We start from the raw sequence: 24,546 nt of genomic DNA on the forward strand, positions 1-24,546 counted from the left end.
GAAAGTTCACATATTTCAAAAGAAATATAGCAGCATTCCTGTATGAGCTGGGACCTTGAAAATATGATTCTTAAGTGAAATGACTGCAAACAGAAGTACTATTTCCCATAACAACAAAGCATCTGAGACATTCTGTACATAAACTATTGAAAATTTCTAAGTAATACAATTTAATAAGCAACATTAACAGGCAATATTACAGAAAAATCAGTAATACAGGATCACAGAAATAAGATGAAATCCATATTCAGTAGTAGAAATTAAGCACTTTGCTTCTACTGTTAATGAAAGTTAAATTTGCATTGTGGCAGAACTTTGCTAAAAGATGTGATCACCACCATCAGTAAACATAACCAGTTACTATGTTACAATTTAATGTACAAGTTAAAAAACGACAACTCAGGGATAGTAAAAATAGTGTACTCTTGAACGAACTGGTTTTATTTTTACCGTTATTTAAAACTGCATTTATAGAGATATTTACAAATGTCAAGCTTCCACCCAAGTTGACAATCACTGAATTGTGCCCATCATTCTAAAAAGTCTCTACACCTGTTATAACACTAAATTTGTAATTATGAAAATTTACAATTAAAGTTAAAATAGGCTCCATCTTATTTCTATCAATATGCAGAATAACAGAAATAATTACATATTTCTAGCCAGTCCCTGCCAAACTTTGGTGGCTGTAGAACAATGATGCACTGAGACAAAGGCAAACAGAACAGATAACAATGTTGTTAATTTTGATACCAATAATAATAATGTAATAGTAACAGTAATGTATATTTTAACAATGCAATACGAACAAGATATGAATTGGAATTAAACTCAATGGCGTCTTGATGTATTTTGAAATGTTTCTTGTAAAGAGAACCTTATTGCAAGTATCTAAGAAAATGACAGATGACACAAATCTTTTTGTAATACATTCTTGTTTTATGTAGATGATATCATTTTGTTATATCATTCTGCAACATAATTCTAAAATACTGTAATTGTTAATACAAATAATACATAAATAGTGTAAATATATGACAAATAAACATACAGGATTAAAATGAGTAGTAATGCAGGTACAATAATTATTTAAAATTTTATAAGCAATGCTACTTTGTATGATTACATATGTATCCATGTAATACTGACCCTACAAATTAGCAAAGAAGTCAAAAGATAGTTCTGGTGATGTGACAGTAGGACTGAGTATATTACAGGGTTCACATTATATTTCATAATTGCCTATGCCCCTGAAAATGGCATACAGCCATTTAGATCACACTTTCTATTACACTTCATATCCTATAACAAATTTTTCCTAGATTTTCAATTTTAGTCTAATTTACTATGTGAGTTTATGAAACTCTGTTCTGAAGTCTTCATTTTGTGTAGTCCTAATAACTTATCCTCTGCTAATTTTATTTGATCTCTGTCTTTTCTATTATGTAAGTCTAACTCTTAACATCAGTGTACATACACACCAAACCTCTCTAATATACTTTATACATATCCACTAATGAGATATTTTGAGTCCGAAACCTGCAACATACCTGGAGCAATGGTAATATAAAAAGGCATGAAGGCAAAGCTGTCCTTGGTCTTTCAGCACCACCACATAGATGTATAAGGGATTGGAAAGAACCCAGTACTCGCTAAACAGGAAGCTACTAACATTAAGTGTTCTGCACAGAATACCTTATGAACACATTCTGTCTGTTACATCTTACAGCTGAGAGATCATGTTGCAAACTACAAGTGGCCATGTGGTGCCATCTATCAGTCACCATTTTAACTACATGATATCAAACACACTGGATTATGTTAATTATGATCATTATTATTAAACGGTGATTGAGGAATCTGATTACTGTTATTAGATTATTTCATTTTATCATACATCATTAGGCATTATTTTTGTTTAGATTAAGAGAACAATTCCTTCTGGACATGTTCTTGGGCTTACTCTACCTTCAACCTCCTGCTCCCAGGCTTTTGTAATCCATGGCTTTGCCTTGGACTTGGCTACCCCTAGCCATCCCACACACCAATTTACAGCTGTGGACCTGCCCACTAGGAGGCCCAGGGGTGGCCAAATCCAGGGAATAGGCCACAAATGGAGCTTGTTCCCCAGGGTTTGCCATTCAAGGGGCAACATCCTATCTGTCAATAAAAGCTTTCAGTCAAAAGATTATACTTCCATCTATCAGTGACCATACAAACTATGTGATATCACACACAATGGAGGTGCAGAGTACACAATGCCAATCTTGTTTTAAGATTTCCAAACAGCATATGTGCTGTAATATATTTAATTTCACAAATTATAATAAATTAATCTATACCCAGACTTGAACAGTGCATGTCAGTGCAGTTCATTACACTTCCTTCATGCACAATAAAGCAAGGTCGTGCAGGTAATAAATACTCTATAGAACATGGCATTCTCCCAAATTCTACTGCAGTTAAAATTCAAAATCAACCTTGCTTTATTTATCTCCACAGAAATATTTTCCTACAGATGTGAGACAACACTAAAGTCATGCCACTATTCAAGTATACATAATACAAAGGAATGACAACTTATAAAACATTTAATGTAGTGAAGCCACAGATATTTTTCTGAAAACCTGAATAGCTTTCAGATGAAACTTGGACATATGAACAGTGAAAGAAAAGTTATCAGCTTTACAATGAAGTCAATACCTCCAATCTCTATTTAAATTTCTTAAAAAATGTCTAAAATTATCAATCAAAAATCCACACTGGGAGGAAAAAAGGCAATTTCACATGCCCCCTCATAACTATATATACAACTTGTATACCAAGCAATATTTTACCATGAACAAAATATGTTTGAAGGCCACATACAGTTTTAAATAACATTCTGATTTTGACACTCAAAATTATATAAACGCTTTTTGATTATTCAATATGTAAAAGCATTTAGGCACTGATTTCATTTTGGGTATGCAGAAGAAATCAAATTCAAAGATTTTAACAAAACTCTGTAACACCTTAGGACTACTAATTTCTAATTTCCTATTATCTTTCATGAAAATAATGATCACACTTCAGAATAACTACTTTTGGGGAATAGTTATATATGGAAGTGTTTTATCATTTTGTCTGCCCTCTATTTCACACAGATTATCCTGGCAAACATTTTAATTTTTTCTCAATAGAAACAACCTTCAATGCTCTGAGCAATACCAAAGACAGTGCACATGCTCCATACATGCATGCGGTAAAATAAAATTAAAAATAAACAGGATTATTGCTTTGACAAATGTTCCTTAAAATGATGTACACAGCACTGTAATCTATTCAGTCACTTTATGAAGCTGCCCAATAAGACACAAATGGACGGCTTAGACAAATGGTTGCTACATTCCTAACAGTTTAAATAATACTGAGTGAAGTAAAAAAAATAGCTGCCTATATGTATGCAAAACAGGCTTAAATTTACACTTCCTCCCTCTGCTGATACAATACTATACAATTCAACTACCTTATAGCAGTGTGATTTGGCATTTCATTTAATGTATTATATACATTTAAGGATTTTTTGCTGTATTTTTTCTACATTCTTCCATGTTATTACATCACATACACAACATTACCACATTCATACATATCAGTACAGTAAAACCTCATTAATTTGGACTGTCACAGATGAAGGTTTTTTTTTCTATGGCTCTCCAGTCCGTATTCTGTCCATGGCCTCCTCTGAATGGTGAAAAGCCCAAATTATAGAACACTGCTACATGTAAATATTTCAAGTCATAGTTCATAACAACAAACTCCGCCTCTGTGATGTATCTTGATATGTCACAGTGCCGGTCCCAAGCCCGGATAAAGGAGGAGGATGAATGGATGGTTGGTGAGCTTTTAGGAGGATGCCAGTGCTGGACTGACTACCTCAATAAATCTAGAAAAGTGCTCAAGCTGATAATTTTTCAGCACAACCATCAAATCCTACCCTCAAGGAGGGGGGATGAGGGCAAGTACCCAGCGCCTCAAAACTGAGTCTTTCTGGCTATGGTATGGTAACCCAGATAGAAGAGTCCCTGGTCCTCCAGGTTGGGGTTGAGCGCAGGGCTAACAACCCAGCCTTGTAAAAAAGAATAAAGTTGAGAATAATTTGATGAATGAAGCCGGACTGTCCTCACGAAGACGAACATTAGCAAGGAACAAGGATAAAAATATGGTACTAAATATTGGAACGTGGAATGTGCGCACTCTGTTACAAGTAGGAGCAATGAATGGTATAGCTGATGAAATTATAATATATAGAATGGAAATTGTCGCTATACAAGAAATTAGATGTAAAAGTAAGGGAGTAATTAATAAGGCAAAATTCTCCATATATTATTCTGGGAAAGACGACAGACAAGGAGAATGTGGAGTAGGATTTATTGTTACCAGACAAATGCGTAAGGCTGTACTGGCCTTTACACCAGTAAGTGAAAGAATATGTACACTTAGAGTAAATGGAAAATTCCATAATATAATCCTTGTTAATGTCTATGCACCAATCGAGGGGACAGAAGAGGTGGCAGTAAATGGTTTTATGATGAATTGCAGTCTGTATGTGATAAAATTTTGAAACATGACATGATAATAGTACTTGGTGATTATAATGCGAAGCTTGAGAAAGAAGAAGTCTATGTCAAACTATTTGGAAGGAATAGTCTACATGAAGAAACTAATAATAATGGCCTAACAGTAGCACAATTTGCAGCTGCAAATAATTTAAGGGTCAAGAGCACATACTTCCCAAGGAAAGATATTCATAAGGGTACTTGGAAAATTCCTGGAACGAATAATTTTAATCAAATAGATCATATATTGGTATCTATGAGATGGGCGACAGATGTGGAAAATGTGTGCACATTCCAAGGGGCAAATTCTGATTCGGACCATTATTTAGTTGGGTTTAGAATGAAGCAAAAAATATCTATGGTTATGAAAGGGAAAATGGAAAGAATTAAACGATGGAATGTAGACAAATTATAAGATAGTGGCACAGTACAGGAGTATCAATATAATTTAAACTTAGAATTACAAAAGATAGAAAAAGGGCCTAATATTGAAGATGAATGGAACTGCATAAAGAATGACATTTTAAATACAGCAAATATAACTGTTGGAGAGACAAGAAGATCAAGAAATGAAGATTGGTATGATGATGAATGTAGATCGGTCGTGGAACAGAAGAAGCAAGCTAGAATGAAATGTTTACAGCGAAATACGAGAGCTAATAGAAATCTTTATAATGAAAAACGGATATTGGCCACCAGAATATGTAGAAAGAAGAAAAGAGAAATGTTAGGAAGAAAGATCGACAGTATGATAGAACACCATCGTAGAAATGAAAGTAGAAAATTTCATAAGGAGCTTAAAGAAGTAACACAAGAATACAGACCTAAAGCTGTAGCATGTAAAGATAGTTGAGGAAATTTATTGACAGAGAACCGTGATATTGTTACTAGATGGAAAGAGTATTTTAGTGGTATCCTGCCCGGAAATATAATTGAAACAGAGCAGCCGACATATTACACTGTGGATAATTATATTGAAGATCCTACGTTCAAAGAAGTACAAAAAGTAATCAAATGTCTGAAAAATGGTAAAGCACCCGGAAGTGATGGAATTACTGCTGAACTACTAAAAAAAAGGGGGAGTCAAGTTATGGGAGAGAATACATAATCTGATATTGTTAATCTGGAAAGAAGAAAATATTCCAGAAGAATGGACCCTAGGAGTAATACAACCTATACATAAAAAAGGAGATAAAATGGAGTGTACCAATTATAGAGGAATTACACTTCTGAATGTAATATATAAAATATTGTCAAGTATTCTATATAATAGATTGGTTGTATATGTAGAAGACATGTTAGGAGAGTATCAGTGTGGCTTTAGAGCAGATAGATCAACGATAGACTAGATATTTGTATTCAAGACAGATTCAAGAGAAAGTCTATGAATATAATATTGACTTACATAATTTATATGTGGACTTCAGACAAGCATTTGATAGTCTCAATAGAGACCAAACGTTAAGCGATATTCTCCTATTAGAGATACGTGAGGCTCATTAGAGCAACGTTGAAAGACTCCAAGGCATTAAGAGTAGGTGGTGAGCTAACTAAACCATTTAATGTCAATATGGGAGTTAGACAAGGAGATGCTCTCTCAACAATGCTTTTTAACCTGACGCTGGAAGCATCTATTAGGAAACTTGAGATCTCAGGACATATAGGAATAAAATCAATACAAGTGAGTGTGCATGCAGATGATATAGCTATTATTAGCAGAAATAAAGATGCACTGGAAGAAACAGTATTAAAATTGATAGAAGAAACACAATTAAGGGGGCTAAAAATAAATGAATTGAAAACAAAATATATGAAAGTTACAAGAGCAGCAAGAAATGTCACAAATAAATTGAGAATAGGACATTATAATTTTGAACATGTGCAGAATTTTAATTACCTGGGTTCACAGATTAATACTATAAATTCAGTAACTAATGAAATTAAAGCACGTATTGTGAATGGTAACAGATGTTATTATGCCTATCAGAATTTAATGAAGTCTAAAATACTGGGGAGGGAACTTAAACTGAGAATCTATAAAGTTCTGATAAGACCAGTAGTCACATATGGATGTGAAGCCTGGACATTAACTAGCTTTGATGAGCAACAATATTTGAACGCAAAATATTACGGAAAATCTATGGTCCAATACAGAATAGTGATGGCTCCTGGAGAATTAGGATGAACCATGAACTAGATTGTATCATACAGGGAGCAGATATTGTGAGGCTGATCAAAAGCAAAAGGTTACCTTGGCTTGGCCATGTTGCAAGAATGGAAGGAAACAGGGTAACTAGAAGAGTGATGGAATGGAGACCGATGGGAAGAAGGATGAGAGGGAGACCACGGAAACGATGGATAGACGACATGGAGGAGGATGTGAGGACGATGGGAGTAAGGGGATGGAGAAGAATTGTGAATGATAGGACAGAATGGAAAAAATTCATTGAACAAGCTAAGACCCACACAGGGTTATAACGCTATAAGAAGAAGAAGTTCATAACAACACGAAATCAATTCACAATCCAGCTACACATGTTAACTTACATGCTATTAAGAAACAATTATGACAAGTTATAAAAATATTTATATTAAAAAAATTATATAAAACATTCAAATCAAATAGAACAAGAAGTCAGTCTGCATTATAGAGGCTTCAACTCAGCGAAGTCCAAATTAGCAAGGTTTTCTGGGCAAGAAACGGGGATGACAAACAGTATAAGAAACATAATTTTGCCTAAACTGGGACTGATCAAAAAGCTCTGAAACAAAGTCGTGTGTGCAGATTAAAACCAATCAGGATGTTTACATACAGTGACACACAATACAACATAAAACTATGAACAGAACATTCAGAATCATGGGTTTCAATAATTCTCAAAGTACAGATGTTTGTTTGCATTTCTTAGTGCTGTCCTGTGTACACAAAGGCTCTGTGACGAGAGAATCCTCATCTACAGAGTCCTAAATATTTAATTTCTTGCCCTGCTATATTCTATTCTAACAGCATGCCCTACATGTTATGATGAATAATTAATTTTAGTTACTGAATCAACATAAGAATGATAATTCACCAAAACAAGCAGCATTACACATAATAAATACAAAGAAATTGATACTACAGTAAAAATTTCCATCCTTAACTAACTACAAAGGATCTTATTTGTTGTGTTCCCAACAATACAAATAAACTTAAATTGTAATTCATCAAAACATAACATATCTTCTGTTATAGTTCTGAACTCCATGTGATGTATAATTTAGTAACTATATGGAACAGAGTCCTTAGTGAGAAGCTCAGCTGGTGAAAACATTTCCTTGCCACAATTTAAGCATACTCAGATGCATCCAGTCCACACCCTCACACTGTATTATTGAAAATCAATTTTAATATTATCTATGCCTAGGTCTACAAAAGTCTTTTTCTTTCAAGTTTCAAGTTCTGCCAAATATAAATACTACAGTGACAGCAATTTTATTTCATGAAATCCCAGAGAAAAACAATTGTAAGAATTAGCAACCTTCATGTTAACTTTAGAAATTCTTTTCAGATGGATATTGCAGTAACAGTTTTGCATAAATCATGTTCTTTAGCACAAGTAATTATTTTTTGTGGAATATGAGATAATTTGGATTCCAATAAGCTGAGCAGAAAAGTATTCTTTTCCTATACACATATAAGCAGTTAGAATACAGATCACAACTAGATGTCAAATGCACGACATAAACGTAATGAACAGCACTCAATTTATTAACTATTTATAATGCTGACATCCATTCCACAAATTTTCCCTTCTCAAATGTTTTCACTTGTAAGCATCTTACACACAGGCACTCCATAAATACACAACAAATCCACATAAAATAAGTCAATTCTAAAGGGTTCTGACAATGTAAGATTTGAGGTTTTCACAACGGTGAATATGAAAATTTCTGTCTTCTGGGTTGTTGCGCTGTGTAGACTGGTCGATGTTACACAGCACAACAACCCAGAAGACAGAAATCTTCAGTTCTGACAATGGTTTATTACAATCTGGATTACGGAGGTTCTGGACTTTATCCTCATCTATTATTTTAAGAACACATGTTTAAAAAACTCTATCTGTTTTTCTCCAGATCCAGTTTTTCAAACATAACGTTTTTTTAGAATACCAGACAATGGATAAGTCCAAAAACTCAGTAATCCAGACCACATAAAACAGAATAACTAACAGAAAAAGTCTATGGAATCTTGTTGCATTCACAGTTATGCCATGCATAACCTTACAGTATTTAAAAATGACATCCTATCAGCATAAATTCAAATGTCACAGGGAGGTAGTTTTATTATATTCCTACAAACAGAATAAGTTGATAACAATTAAGACACCAACAGAAGGCAACTTTGGGAAGTTTATCCATGTCAGTTCTATGAATAGGACAGTGTTAACTTAATTTTAAATCCACAAGAGAGTATGTGGCAAGAAGTAGAATCTAAATTTCAAACTGTGAGCTATGAAAGTATAAGTGCCTTCAAAATGTTATGAATCCAAATACGTAAGTTGCACTGTTTTTGTATATAATGACGTTCTGCAAAATTCTGTAAAAACTTATGACAAAGGCCATACACATATGTTCCTCATAAGAAGAAACAATTATATAATCTGAAATTTTGAGACGGAAAAGATGAGGAACACTTCTGTTTGATCTGAGGCACATACATTGCATTCTATCATTAATAATTATACACATGTGAACACTTCACATTTCTGTTCATATATTGTCTCATACACCTGCCATCAGTATACGACAAAATAAAAAGCAACACCTCTTGGCCATCCCTAACAATACTGTACCAGTTTCAAACTGCCTCAGTATGGAGGTCTTTAAAAATATAGAAAATTCATGCTTATACATATGCAAAAACAATTTAAAAAATCCTAAATATCACACATGACTACAAACCTTTGTGGATCCTCTTCAGTAATACAAGTCACATTTTCAATCCATATGTTCATGGCATTCAGTGGGCATGAAATACAGAAACAGTTTAAACCATCCATTGTCCTACCACACTGAAATTTCTTTATAAAACAATTAAACTTAACACTTATAGTAGTAATAAATATTATAAAAAGTCACTTACCAAAATGTAATACAGACAGTGACTACTTAACAGCATGGATCAATTTACAGTGCATAACAGAGACACCTTATAAAAGAATGTATTGTCTCAGAATAAAATGGAATTTGAGGCATATCAGTACAAAGGGGAGAAACCCATCCATCTACAGATGCCAAACTAACTGCCTCAACATATCACTGAAAGATAAAAAGAAACTAATTATAACCTGTAGCATATTCACTAAATGTTTGCTCTTTCTGTATACTACAGTAAGATAAAACAATGCAATTAATGACTGTTTAGTACGGAACAGTGAATCCTCATTTAATGCGGATACACTGGAACCAAATGCTGTTGGCACTGAAGTACTTTTAGCAATTACTGTGTCGAGAGCCTCTCATAAGTGGGACGAGCAGTGCAGGGGTGCCAGCCTGTCGCAAAAATGGGTGCTGCAGCAGCTCAGCTGCTGTTGCTCTCTGCACAGGATCCCGCACCAACATGCGCTCCAAGAAACCCTGCAGTCTTGGAGACACCTGAAGCAATACCGTGTCATTATTACTTTGCCTAAATGCATTGCAAAACCTAGAGCATGATATAACACAATTTCTCATATGAGACTGCCGTGAGCTTAGCTGAAATGTTCCCCCATCCTTAAAACACTAAGAAATTAAGCCATATGTAGAGTGCAAAATGTTTAGTTTCTAAAAATCACACGCTTAGTTCGAACCTCTACTGGAATGCTCAGCAAATAACATAGGTAAATTACTAAGCTAGATAAGAACATTTTTGCAACATATAATTCCCAGAGACTAAAAATATATATTAACACAGAGCCAATTTACAATAATTTGTAAAACACTACAAAAGTTTTTCTAAGAATAAGACCTGTATTTATGTTTTCAAAAATAATATATCTCCCATGGTGTGCATTTTCATGACATGACATGATGGTTTTTGATTATCACAATCAAGAGCCGATACTGATAACTCAAGTTGTGTCATGTCCTGAGATGAGTTATTTTTCTAAGGAAATGGTTTTTCTTTCCTTTTGTGTTCCTGCCATCATGCCTCATCAAACATGCAAATTAAAAAAAAAAAAAAACACACACACACACACACACACACCCAACCACAGCGCACACAGAAGACTCAGTTAACAATTTAAATGGTAACAGTTAATTTGAAAGCAAATGCACATTGAAAGCTAAAATAATGCTTTCAAGACAAAAGAAGATAAAAAGCAAAACCCAGTAAATTCTAATGAAATAACATATATTTTGTGGGAACAAAAACCACTCAAATGGTAAGAAAGTTAATGGGACTGCAAAAATATTTATGTGAATTATGGGAAAATATATGAGGTTATTACTCTAATACTTAGCAAACAAAGTGAAAGGACAAGGCTCAGAACAACTATATTCAAATAGCTGAGATATGAAAAGTACATCATATATTAAGGTCTTTAACACAATGAATGTTAGAATGTTTTAATTAGTTCTAGTATCTGTAAATAAAATCTTCATTTAGTAACATGTTATGCAGTTAGGTAGATTAGCATGAAGAAGGTCAGCTTTACTTCTTCTCATCCCATAAAATGTTTAAGTCCTAGTACTTTAAAAAAATGTCAACTAATTTTGATATAATTCTAGACATTTAATTAATTGTAGTATGTACAAAACAATTAATTCTTGTGAGAAAATTTTGAACAAAAATACTAATTTTCTCAGTTCATATCAAGTAAAACACAAAATCTCAGGCTGTTCTGGTTTATCTAAGCTTCTTACTTTGTAATGTCTCCCTTGTGCTACCTAATGTACAAATTCTACTTTTACCTCTTTACTGCTAACAGCATAAATCTACCTGAGTGACTAGACTCTATGTTACTATGGATATTACAAGTAGTTATGAAGCAGAATGTTCAGGGTGACAAGCTAGATAATCCCAGTATCTTCAATTCATATCCTGCTAATTACAGGACCCTTTAATCAACGATCTGTTCAGATACAAACTACAGAAAAGAAAATGTGCAAACCAAAAACCCAGAAACATTAAGAATCAAATCTGGTTTGCTCTTAAGTTGTGAAAGAAGGGAGGAGTAGGCCGAGACTGATCTTACATCCCCACAAGGTATGATTCATGTACAGAATGTCTACAAAGGAATATATACATACACACGAGCAGTTAGAAAGTAAGAATTTTAATCAGTTCAGTTTCAATCAACAGAACAATTAGCTTTAAATTTTGATATGACAGATAGACTATATGGTTGACTGGTATGTAAGTTATCTATGTAAATTTGCACAAACCACTGAGGTCATCGGTATCATTACTAGTGAGAGTGAAATACAATAAGAATAAAAGAGAAATCAATGAATCCGGATAGAATATGAACCAGAACAGTTTCCCTGCTACAAATCAAAAGCAGATCAGCTGTGTGTCCAACACATTAAGCTTGATGAGATGTCACTGTGCCAGTCAAAAGCAAATCAATTACTTATTCTTATGTGAGATTTGAGTTTCTCACAATGGTAAAGATGACAATGTTATTGTTCTGGGTTTGACACCATGTGAACTCATTGGCAGATCCAATGTTTCTCAAAAAAATTGGTACCTTCCTCCAAATCCACATGGTATCACAACCTAGGACAGCAACATCATTTTTCTTAATCATCATGAACTTGTTAAAATTTTATACTGTAGCAGATTTTTTAAAATCTACTGAGTATCCCGTCAAGAATCTATGTATATTATGATATTAGTTTGTATTAGAAGTATCAATCAAGCAATATGTTTAATTAACTACTTACCTTTCTTTGATTAATCGACTGATTAATCGGTAGAGTGATCTGTTAATAAAAATATATTTTGTCATGAAAAATAGCAACTAATTTCTTATTACATGAATAATAAACATGCTACTTAAAATCTGAAGCTTCTAAATAATAAATAATTTAAAGTGAAAAATATTAAGATGAATCATTATACAATAAGAAAAATGTAAAAAAAATCTCAAAATCTTTATAACAGTTAATAAAATGAGAAGGAGGGCATGTTTTAACAGGCAGTTATTTGGCGAAACACAATACTCAAAAATACAGAAGCAGAAAGTGTAACATACTGCAGTAAGAGCACAAGAATCTGCAGCTAGAATCAGTACAGTTCTGTGGTTTCCAGTAAACACTGCCTAAATTTTAACAAAAACACTTTACTGTCGGTTGTAAGGAAAATTACAATTAAGTGTTTAAGCATCAGTTACTTACATAAGAAACCAGATAAAATTTGGTAAATTAACAAATAACACAATAACATGGTATGGACATATTTTAAGAATGAGCGCAGAGAGAATCCCAAAGTAGATTTCAAACATGCATATAAACGGAAACACGGAAAAGCTCCCTCCTCAGATCAAGAAGGAAAACAATGAGTTAGGAAGAGATATAATACAGAAGAAGGAAGGAAGAAAATGGAAGAAACTGAGGAAGAGGTGTGGGAAGAAAGATGTTGAGGGTAAAACTTGGTTGTCAGATGACGTATATAAAGTGTAATATTCTTAGGAAGAATAAGAAGAAGAAAATTATGCTGCCAAAATATATATTCATTATGCACAGCAGGATTCAAGTACTTCCTTGAGGTCTGAGACTGTACAGTACATCAAGAGCACAGTTTCAATTTGTTCCTTTTGGTTATAATTTCTCATCAATCACAAAACTCACCTTGTGAGTATTCTTCAGTTTTGGCGGAGGCATATCACGTATTCTGCGCATAGCTTGCAGTGGTGGTTCATTGAAGAATGGTGGCTCACCATCTACCATCTCAATTACCATAATGCCTGTACAAGGAAAGTGAAACATCTGAATAACAACATTCCGTGGCCAAAATGTTTGGATTCTGTCAATAATAATGTCCTCAGAATCCAGTTTTCTGTATTTTCCTTACTAGAATGTTATCTGTTCTTTCATACCACTAAGAGTGACTCAGGTACATACAACTGTTTCAATAAAATTTCATAAAACTAGTATAAATGAAGTAATTCTAATTCTAATTAAACCAGTCTCAACAAATAATCACACATTATAAAATAACACCTATGTGACATACTGAAGTTGACAGACATCATGCTGAAGGCACACTTCAAACTGTTAATGAAGGTTTTTCAAACATATTTTGAATAACATAAATGAATCAATCAATAAGGGGTAGCACCATGACTGTTATCATCTATTGTGCATTCTCTTCTGTGGTTAGCCCTCTAGCAATCTTACATCTTCGAAAAAGTGCAAAATTTTACTTAGTTGGAGTCTTGTGTTTATCATTTGGTTTCACGAAGTGTGATCCAAAGTGGCAACATCTTAAATCAGCCAAGACCTCACAGTCATATACAAGTCTATCTGTCTCTTCTTTGTCTGTTGCATGTTTGGCGAAACACTACCATTACTAATTGCTTCTTCTTTGTTGTGACAACTCTCACAAGCTGAGCTGTTTGAATAGTGTCCCTTTAATTGACAGAAACCTGTCACTTGTTTCAGATGGTTCCTCTTAAAGTTCCCTAATTCTTTTGGCAGATGGTTTTTGAAGGAAACACTTAGCAAGTTCTTGTCCAGGTGTAATCTTTTACATTTTTCTTTGAACTGTTAAAGTTAAAAAGTGTTCAGTCTTAATTGAGCCAATAAAATGGAAGTATCTACACTTCAGTATTAAGTTTTAAGTAATATGTTCATATAATATGTAATATGGATTGTCAAAGAGCAAATTACAAAGACAGTACGGATTACATTTTCAGCACTCCACAATTTTGAAGAGCAATAACGAAAACAATAACAAAATACGACCAGCTATTCTGTCTGATGAAAGTCTGATAATTCCAATCATGACATTTAGAACTAGTCTGTAACATAGCTGATGAACTTTTGTAAGCTACAGTCAATAATTGGTAAAATGTGCATAGGACCTTTATCTCCACAGAATGGATCCTAATAAGCTGAACGTTTCAAACACAATAATGTTTTTATATATATATATATATATATGTCTTTAAATTCTCAATTCAAATGATGCTACACATTCCAAGAATGTAGAATTATTCTTCATTATTTTCATGTCTTCATAACAACTCGTCAACAAAGAATAAATCTTTTCAACACTGCATCAACAGTTTTTAATCATTAGTGCTATACTGTGATACACGTAAATAGATGTGAAGACACAGACCAGGAGATTACTGGTCTCAACCATTTTCAGATATTACAAGTACCAGGTGGAATGAGAACTTCACCAATATTATAAATTTTCATTATATCAAGGTTGCATCATCTCAGTTATTTCAGTGTTACCTAAAGACCAGATATCCACTTCTGGGCCATACGGCAAACGGGAAATAACTTCTGGTGACATCCAGTACGGTGTTCCTACCAATGACTTCCTCTTGGGCAATTCCTGCGATACTTGTGCACAGAAACCAAAATCTGATAGTTTTACCTGTAACAAATCCCAGTTACCCACGTTAAAGCAACATTTCTGAAAATATGCAGACTGCATGAGGGACAAAATGACATTTTCAAACACAAGAAACTGAACAAACAACTTAACTGTATTATGTTACATGGTCCCAGTCACGGTGCAAAATCTACCAAGTGTACACAGTACACAAACACATGCCTTATTTTATCATAAACTAAGAGATCAAGTGAAATGTGATTTTTAAAAACACACAGTTTGAATCTTTAGCTACATTTCATGTAAGACGTAGCTTGTAGAACGCGCAGAACATAAATTCATAGCAAGGTATATTTTTACCTACATGGTGAAGAACAATTTGAAAAACACTGAGGTATTTTTGATTCATTAAAATAATAAAATGCCATGACAAATGTATTACAAACGTATTGTTACATCAAGAAATGAAGAATGCGGTATTCAAAATATTTAATTAATCTAATTACAAATGAAAATGCTACAGCAGGCTGAAGTGGAAAGTCTTGTAAAACATTCAACTTGCCCGAGCTACACTGTTTGTGTTGCAACATTGTATGATACTGCCATGAAGCTTGTGATTTGGAGCCACACAATACAGAGAAAGAAAAAAATCTCACATTAAGATAAATATGGCATATTAATTTCGCGTGAAGTGCAATGCCCACATTAAATGAGAGGCATCACATGTAACATACCCTGCCATCAGCTGCCAGCAATATGGAGTCACTCTTAATATCCCTGTGTATTACACCTTGTGAATGCAGATATGCCAGTGCCTTCAAACACTGTTTGCAGACGGTGGCAATTTGTTCCTCATCCATCCTAGCATGTGTAACAATATCCGTGAGTGCACCGCCCTCTAGAAACTCCATCACCACCCACAGCTCATCTTGCACTAAGAAACTGTCATACATCTCAACAATATTTGGGTGGTGATAGTCCCGCATGATCACCACCTGGAAAGAAAGAGTTTTCACTGAAAAATAAGCCATATTTAGGGACTTCATTAACAATGTAACAGGGCTGGTAAGGATAATAATGCCAAGAAAGGTAATAAAAAATAATTAAAAACAGGACTGAGGTAATAAAAACAAAATTATTTTATCGTCTCCACTGGTACACTTTGACAGCTGGCTGATTGGGCAGTTTCATTTATTTCGAAAGTTGTGAACTGTGCCTAAATGACTCAAATCAGTTTACTTATTAAACAACTGATCAGTTACTTACAGTGAAGCTTTGTGATAATTTTAGATATTATTCTGAAACACCTGAATTAATTTTCTGTATGTATTATAAGTAGAAAGTTCCGCATCGTAGCCGCGCAGTCTGAGGCATCATGCTTCGGACTGGTGATACAGAATGCACGCTGGTTCGAGTCTCGGGGAAAGAAATTTCTCATGAGATTTTCGACCAGTGTATGGGACCGGTGCCAACCCAGCATCATGAGGAAATTGGGGAGCTACAATGGCTAGCGTAATCCGGTCGTGAAAACTAGCAATGGCTGGGGGTTCGTCGTGCTGACCACACGTCGCCCTATATCTGGTTGGATGATCATTCACCTCTGCTTAGGCATGTGAACGTGAGGCCAGCAGCCAGCTCGTCGGCTTTGGCTCTCAGAGGGCTGTTACGCCACAGATTATTATTATTACAAGCAGAAAGAATAAAATAAACAGAATGACAATAGGGTAACCTAAAAATCTAGCATACCATAACAAAGCTTAGATAAAAAGATAAGTTACTTGCACCATACCTCATTAAATAAGAGTTCTCGACGCTGCTGTTTACGCAAGTCCATCTTCTTAACTGCAACTTGTCTTCCTGTGGTGCGATCAACAGCAATACAAACAGTACCTGTTGAACCTTCTCCTATTTTCATAAACTGCTCCAGATTTTCACGTGGGTCACCAGGACTGACCACCATCTGCAGAGCAGCACGAAACTGCAACAAACATTCTGTTATAACTACAGGTGTTGTTGCTAGCAACTACAAAGTGGAGTCTTTGATAAGCTTATAGTTACTTGGATTGTCAAAAAGTTCTCCACATTTTATGTAACCCAAAGGATCATTACCACATTCATAAGAGACATAATCTAATCATATTTATTCAAGATATATTTCAATGTACTGCCAAAATTAAAGTTCACCACAAAAAAGTGTTTTTTCTTGTGAAAAGTATTAAAAAAAGCCTTCTGCCCATGAAGAAATATGCAAAGCACTAAGAAAGCATTGCATGTTACAACTAAAGCATCCAGCAATGTAAGAGACAACAGTCACTCACAACCACAAATAATAAATCGTGATATGCATGGTGTCACAACTTAAGACAAAAGGGACTTTAACAGATCCACATTATTCTTTTACGATAAGTGTAAACTGTCAGTTTTTTTACTTATGAATACAAATTTAATTAAATTGGTAATACAAAATAAACAGAACTGTTGCCTGATTTGAGGGGGAGGGGTAATTTTTACCTTTTCAGACGTTTAACTGCTCATAACAAGTATTTGTTATGACAACAATTTCTCAACTTCCTGTCCTCTCATAATAGACATCTACTGTAGTTTCAACCAGCTCTCATACTCGCAACCCATCCACCTAAGATCATTTCATTTCTTCTTGACCCCTGATCTTCTTAACATTTCAAAAGAAGTTTAGACTCCAAAATTATGTATACATTCCTTACACTCCCCATCCTAATGACATGTTCAGCCTGATGTAGCTGTTGAGAATCTATCTATTATAATACAATTTATTATTCATGTTTTTAATTATTCGTACTTTCTCTATATGAAACATACTTGTTCATGTGTAAGCCTCTGCTGTTCATGGTGCTGCTTGCTGGCAACAGCCTGACTGGCTGCTGCAGCGACAGAAGCTATGGAAGTTGATGGCTTCACATTCACATTTTGATTCTGATCTGGTGATGGGTGTGCTGCAACACGGGGATGGTCGCCTCCAATTCCAGGTACAGGCTGCAACACAGAAAATACACTGCAGGCTTCTATTTCACATATATTGCTTCTCTTTTTAGAGTATTTTATTTTCCTAACACCGGAACTCATCCAACAGAAACTGATACATAATTTCTAACATTTTCTGCTTCATTCCAATCTATTATGTTTTAAAGAATGATTCAATTGGATGAAAGAAACATGGAAAAATATAGTACCTCCTAAAAACTAACCTTGTTGATGTTGTGTGAAACCTGATGCACGAGTTGAGACATGGGTCGTTGCAACTGCGTTGGCTGTGGACTTGGACCTGTAGAGCTGGTTGCAGATGTCGTTTGAAGATGAGGTCTCACAATTGGATATGCTGGTCCCATACTGTATGGGCCTGGACCTTCTGAGACTGGTGGACCAAGATTGTTGTGAGGAGTCTGTAATTTTAAATGCCTCAAGGAAATTCTAACCATATCTGTTTCTTATTTTAATACTGTACCATCACCACTCAAAGCATTAATTAAAAAAAATATATTTCAGCAGACACAGCTTTTGAAATTTGTATTCAAATAAATATACTGTAATTATAAACAGATCATCAATCACAGATTAAAAAGACCTTACTGTAACTATATCATCACTGCTCCAAACTATACTGCATATTTGGAAAAATTTTAAACTGAGGAAATTTAACACTGAGATAAATGGTCTGGCTACCAGCAAGAAAACTAGAATTGATAATCATGAAATGAGGACAAAGTGTAAATTATAAATGTATATTATTTAATTACAATTAAATATACTGTCACTTCTTTTATGCAGACTATGGTTTAACAACGACAACAAAGTTACAATGAATGGCTCAACCCACAACAAACAATAATGAAAATGACATCCCCCAAGTTAAAAGCAACAAATATAAATCAATAAAAACTCAACACCAAACACAATATTAAATCTAAACACCAGTCCACATATCATGAGAAATGCACCAATATTTTGGAGGCGCTTGCTGTCTTTGTCATCACAGCACAGATGATAGAGGCAAGCAAGCACCTCTGAAACACTTCTTCCAGACTATATGATACAAGAAACCAGAAGACAGCCATTTTCTTACTAGCCACAATGATAATCTGAAATATCACTTAGTGTGAATATTTATGTCATGTCATAAGATGTAACCTAAAAAATATCATTTTGGTCATTTCTTCGCTTCTCCTTTTGTTTGCTCTATTGAGTGCCCAATTCTTACATCAATATAACAGAATAAGATCAGTCATTACTTTATACATTTTTACTTGTGTTTAGAAAAAAGGTGTGCATCATATCTGGATAAATACGGTAGTAGTCCTTACTTTTCATGTTTAAAGTAAAGCTAACTTAATACAAGTGCATTCTTTTCAAAGTTTTATCATCATACAAAACTTCATTCCACTGCAATAAAAGGTGCTATTTCTCCTACCTCACACGTTTTCATTACCAACATGTTGGTACTGGTGACGTAAGAAAGTTAAATTTCACAAGACGGAATGGAATAATGTTCACACTGCATTTTACAAAACTGATCATTTATTGTCTACAATACTGACACTAGTATCTGAATGAGATACAGACCAGCACACACACAGAGGTCAATAACAGAGTTCTGAACAAAGAAATCTATTCCCTCACTCATACATTGCTCTTCATTCTTTCACACCTCAGAAATACGACACTAAGTAACATCAAAGCAAATTCTATCTGTTAGTAACCGGATAGGACAAAATGAAACCAGCAGTTCAAGTAAATACATATTTATGTGTGTTGTATAAAAATGCCCACATACAATATAAGCCTCTTTTGTTACCTGTGAAGGTAGATTGCCATTGACATGATTCTGGTGGTAAGGAGGCAGACCTCTGTATTCAGACATGTTCTGTGCTGGGGGACTCATGGGTGACCTCACTTCATGACCTTGAGACCAATCAGCTGAAGGTCCATCTTGAACATTTGACTTTATCTAAAAAAAAAATAATAATAATTTGTTCCAAATTCCTCACTCATGATATGGAAAAAATTAACTGTAAAGTCCAAACATCACCATTACAACGGAAAGTACACTTTCAATCTGTAGTGTGTGTCCGTATACAAGAAATTATAAATACTATTCAAGAACATTAAAAATTCAACAGAAGAAATACATGAACATTCTCTGCAAAAAAACATCTTATGCAACAGATTCTAAATATGGATTGGTGTGTAGTACATACTGATTTTTTTTGAGTGGCAAAGTCTTAGAGTCAACTGTACTTGACTATAAGCAATCTCATTTAAGCTTCAGAATGAAATAAATGTCTCAAGAGTTCTTTGTCACTGGTTACAATCATAGAACATTTTATCAACAACAACAATGAGTACTTGCAGATCAGAAAAGTAAAAATGGCATAAGGCATACAGTTCCACATACAGAATAAACCCCTTCAGAACACATACATACCATGAATAAGCTGCTTTGAAAGATTATTCATCTGCTGTGACTCAGTCTGGTGTTACGGTCCATAGCAAAACATATTTGTTGAATCAGAGGCCCTTTTTCTCTCTATCCTAAGAAATAAATATTGTTCCATTCCCTCCACTACAAGAAGAGTTCATCTTATAATTCATAATACCTGGACCTGTGAAATGTTTAAAATCGAGAGGAAAATGCAGCATAAAAATAACTTTGTACTGCACTATGTTCAGACAAGAAATGTTCTGTTTCATTTCATTCTCCCAGTTCAGGATTGCACGACTGAAAGTTTAAGGCGTGGCATCCACGAGGTGTAAGAAACTGCCAGTCTGTTGTATACGTCACGTCATGCCCATTCAAACAATAACAACTCTACCCAATTACATTTTACTCTTTGTAATAATATATAAATACTGTTCCAGCCTACAGAATCAGTCTACTCACATAACCAGAATCTCGATGGTCACGTCGATTACTAGGATACGGATGTGATGAAGCGCTCATCACCTCTCCTTCAGGAACAGATGGTGGAACATTTGCATTGGATCTGTAATCTCTTCGTAACCTTGGAGGACTGGATGATCGTAATGAATTGGAACGTGCAACATTTGAAGTTTTTGGAATGCCATTAAGTCTTGGGTCCCCTCTGACTATAGTCTGTATAACAAAAACAAATTTTTAATTATAAATCATTAACATTAAATGCCAATTAATTAAAAACAACCTGCTGTTTAAACTACCTACCATAACCTGTTATATAATTAATTAAACTCCATGGACAATAGTCCTTGACAAGTTGCCAGTCTCTTAGCTAATCAAGATGTTATACCTTTTATAAAAACTGAACATTCATTATGTTCCCAGCAGTTTTCCACTGCACCCTGTTCTGACCAAGTATAATACAGTCCACACTCTCATATCCCACCATTAAGACCAATTTTAAAATTATCCATCTACATCCAGGTTTTCCAAATGGCCTCTTCCCTAAATATTTTCAGACTGGAAGGAAACTGTAAGGAGACAAGGGAAGATGGAGATGGAAAGAAATTAGGGAGGAGGACAGATTCAGAAATATTCCTAATAAAAATTATGAAGGCCCATTTTTCAGCTAGTCACATTGAAAATTTGAAAAATGTTAACAAAATCTCATTAATCACATTTATTCATCTTGTACTAAAAACGGGCACAATTATAATTTTATAATACATTGACTACTTACCCTGCATACATCAGATTCATTTGTTTGGGCTAATAACCATATATAAAACCAAAATTCAGTGACTAAGAGGCTTGGGAATAGTTATGTTGGGGTTGGTAAGTATAATTCAGAAATTGTTGTCAGTAACCACCATATTGTAACGCTGCTCAATGACAGTGTTATACTGGATCTAACAGAAATATTTAATCTCTCTAACAGACACTAAGACCTGCTGAATTTCTACCTGCAAAACAGACATACAGTGCATCCAGATTCTTGTCTTATTCCAGCCATGGCCAATTAGGAGGTTATGTGCTGACAAGATTTGTAATTCATCGTTTACAGTACATAATAATCATTGCTCTCAAATGCCAAGATGGTTTGTGTAATCTATATGGAATAATCTGTACCCAATGCATCAGATACTTTTCAACAATCTGTAGTTTTATAATTTGCTTCTTCTTTGTTTTAATATCTTAATACAAAACTATAAATTCGGAAAACTTTAGTTACCTAAACAATGTTGCCTCTACTTCACAGAGGTTACTTACATTAATTTCACCTTACCTTTAGATCTAAAATTTCTGTTGGTGTTATTTCTGATGGATCCACTAAGGGTAGTGGGCGATTTGTACTTTTCAGGATTTGATTGTTTCCAACGATGCTTGCCCACTGCAGAGGAAGACCCACATAACGTCCCTCACGTTTATCAAAGCCAGTGTGAACGCGGTGTTCAAAGTTTGTTGGTGGAGAAATCTGTGGCTTCTTCTTTTTCTTTGAAAACATGTCTCCAGTAACTAAAAAACAAGTTTTAAATGATTACAATAAGTTTCCTTAATATTAAGTTGAGAGATTTTCTACTCATCTACAACCATGACTCTGCAAGCAACGATTTACTAAATGATGATCACTTGTGTTCATTTCTGAATTTCAGCTTTACTTAAAGTTGTTAACCCTAGTCTATTTCAACTTTTGTATTCCCCATAAATGTTGCTGAATTTGAAGTTTATTAACAGCTAGTGGTCAAAACACAGATCCACCGTACCCAGGAAAATGGTCATCATATCTATTATATTGGTATGCTACCAAAAACATTAAACAGCACTAGAACATAAAGCCTCACATTTCTATTGAAAATGTTCTACCTTCAGCTGAAAGGAAATGAAATATGCGTGACAATAAATATAAAAGAGTCTTTCCAGCCCATTCCGAAACGGGATGTGTTACTGATTGTAATGACATGTACGGCAATTATTATAGACCATAAAGCACATCCATTCTAATTAACCTCTAATTCAAAATAGAAAGTTAAACAGCATTTACAAAGTTAAAACAAAGTGCACATATTTTCTACTTCAAGTGTATAAAATCAGTCTGGTTGCAAGAAGACTAGCATTTGGTCATGGTAACTGAAAATTGCAAATTTCACATCCTTGATTAACTTGGACCGGACAGGTACATCACCAACTGACAGCCAGACAGTTCTGCTCATAATTCGGTAATATATTTAATGATAAGCCTGATCATTATGCTCGTTACTTGTAATGCATACATATTTATCAACATAAAGTACTCACATACAGGAAGTTAAAATGTTTTAAAGTAAATAACGATTCCTGGGAAACGCGGTACAGAATAACAATCAACCACCATATTGCCTCCTTTCGTGACTTAACGGCACCTACTGGCAACCTTCTGCAACTCAGGAATTCGATGTCAGATGACGTCATTTAGGTGTTGCTTAGTGTAATAAAACAACGCATGGTCACTAATACAGAAATGTTACCTGCGAAAGTATCCAATACCAAACACCATTGGTTGGAAATATGTGACGTCATCATATTCCACTGCTCTAAGAATTTCAATTAGTCCTAACGAAATCGGTAAAAAAAATTAACTGCTATTCCTTATCCAATTTCCCCACCCCCAAGCCCAAACAATTCTAATTTTAACAGGAATCCAAAATACGTTTTCTACGAAACAGTTAATAAACCTTATTATGATTAACATTAAAATCTTAATAATAACGTGGGAAAATGAATGTAAAACGTTTTATGACGAGCAAAGACTTTTGGGCATACTTGCGTCAATTTAACCTATATGTAAAACAATTTTTCAAAATTTGTCTCTACAATGGTAGCTTTTTTTATAATGCTGTGTTCAAGTGTCGGGCTGTGGTTTTTTTCCTTCTTGTTAAGTAGAGATGGATAATATCTTACCTTTTGTCATTAAAATACTACCACAACATGATGCTTTAATACATTATGCATTCGAGTCAAAATAAGAATGTAAATTGACACATGAACTTGAAATGCAAACCACTACATTGTAATATAACATGAACATGGCATATTTATCTACTTATGGATTATGTAATTAAACTATTTGTTTCCATTTGCAATGTTTTGCTCATTATCTAGATAGCTGAGTGGTCAGCTACACACTGCAGCCAGTTTACCCATGAGGAATCAGCTCCAGTAGGAGGTTTGGTGGGCACCACAAATGATCTAGATAATATGGAAAACAGCAAAATCCCTGCTGGAAACAGAACCCATGTTTTCCAGCCTATAACCTAGTCACTATATTGACTGATATATCAAATCTCCCACTAATACTCCACCGCATCTGGAATGTCATTTAAACCATTTTAATTTGAGGGGATGAACTGAACTTCAAACAACATAAAAGAAGGTGGGATTATTTATCTGAAAATAGTTTTGAAAGTAAAATCAGGATATAG

The 24,546-nt window shown here is 34.5% G+C and overlaps 1 protein-coding gene across 2 annotated transcripts; it reads right to left on the minus strand.

Annotated features, from left to right (window-relative positions):
• Window positions 1-153: 153 nt before the first annotated feature.
• mbt (serine/threonine-protein kinase PAK mbt) lies at window positions 154-23,510 on the minus strand. 2 transcript variants are annotated; one of them, XM_022058062.2, is made up of 12 exons: window positions 23,384-23,510; window positions 22,374-22,603; window positions 21,053-21,265; window positions 19,967-20,119; window positions 18,363-18,557; window positions 17,977-18,150; window positions 16,928-17,116; window positions 15,873-16,133; window positions 15,036-15,180; window positions 13,419-13,534; window positions 12,513-12,551; window positions 154-10,238 (listed from the first exon to the last, which is right to left on the minus strand). In XM_022058062.2, the coding sequence occupies exons 2-12, from the start codon at window positions 22,590-22,592 to the stop codon at window positions 10,077-10,079; spliced, it is 1,866 nt and encodes a 621-aa protein (XP_021913754.1). In that variant the 5' UTR covers window positions 22,593-22,603; window positions 23,384-23,510; the 3' UTR covers window positions 154-10,076. The 2 variants fall into 2 exon arrangements, with proteins under 2 accessions (XP_021913754.1, XP_021913755.1); XM_022058063.2 differs by lacking the exon at window positions 12,513-12,551.
• Between the last annotated feature and the right edge of the window lie 1,036 nt (window positions 23,511-24,546).

This window comes from Zootermopsis nevadensis, unplaced genomic scaffold, assembly GCF_977971745.1.
Source record: "Zootermopsis nevadensis isolate Lab colony 2312 unplaced genomic scaffold, Znev_1.0 Znev_ptg000016l, whole genome shotgun sequence".
Lineage (NCBI taxonomy): Eukaryota > Metazoa > Arthropoda > Insecta > Blattodea > Termopsidae > Zootermopsis > Zootermopsis nevadensis.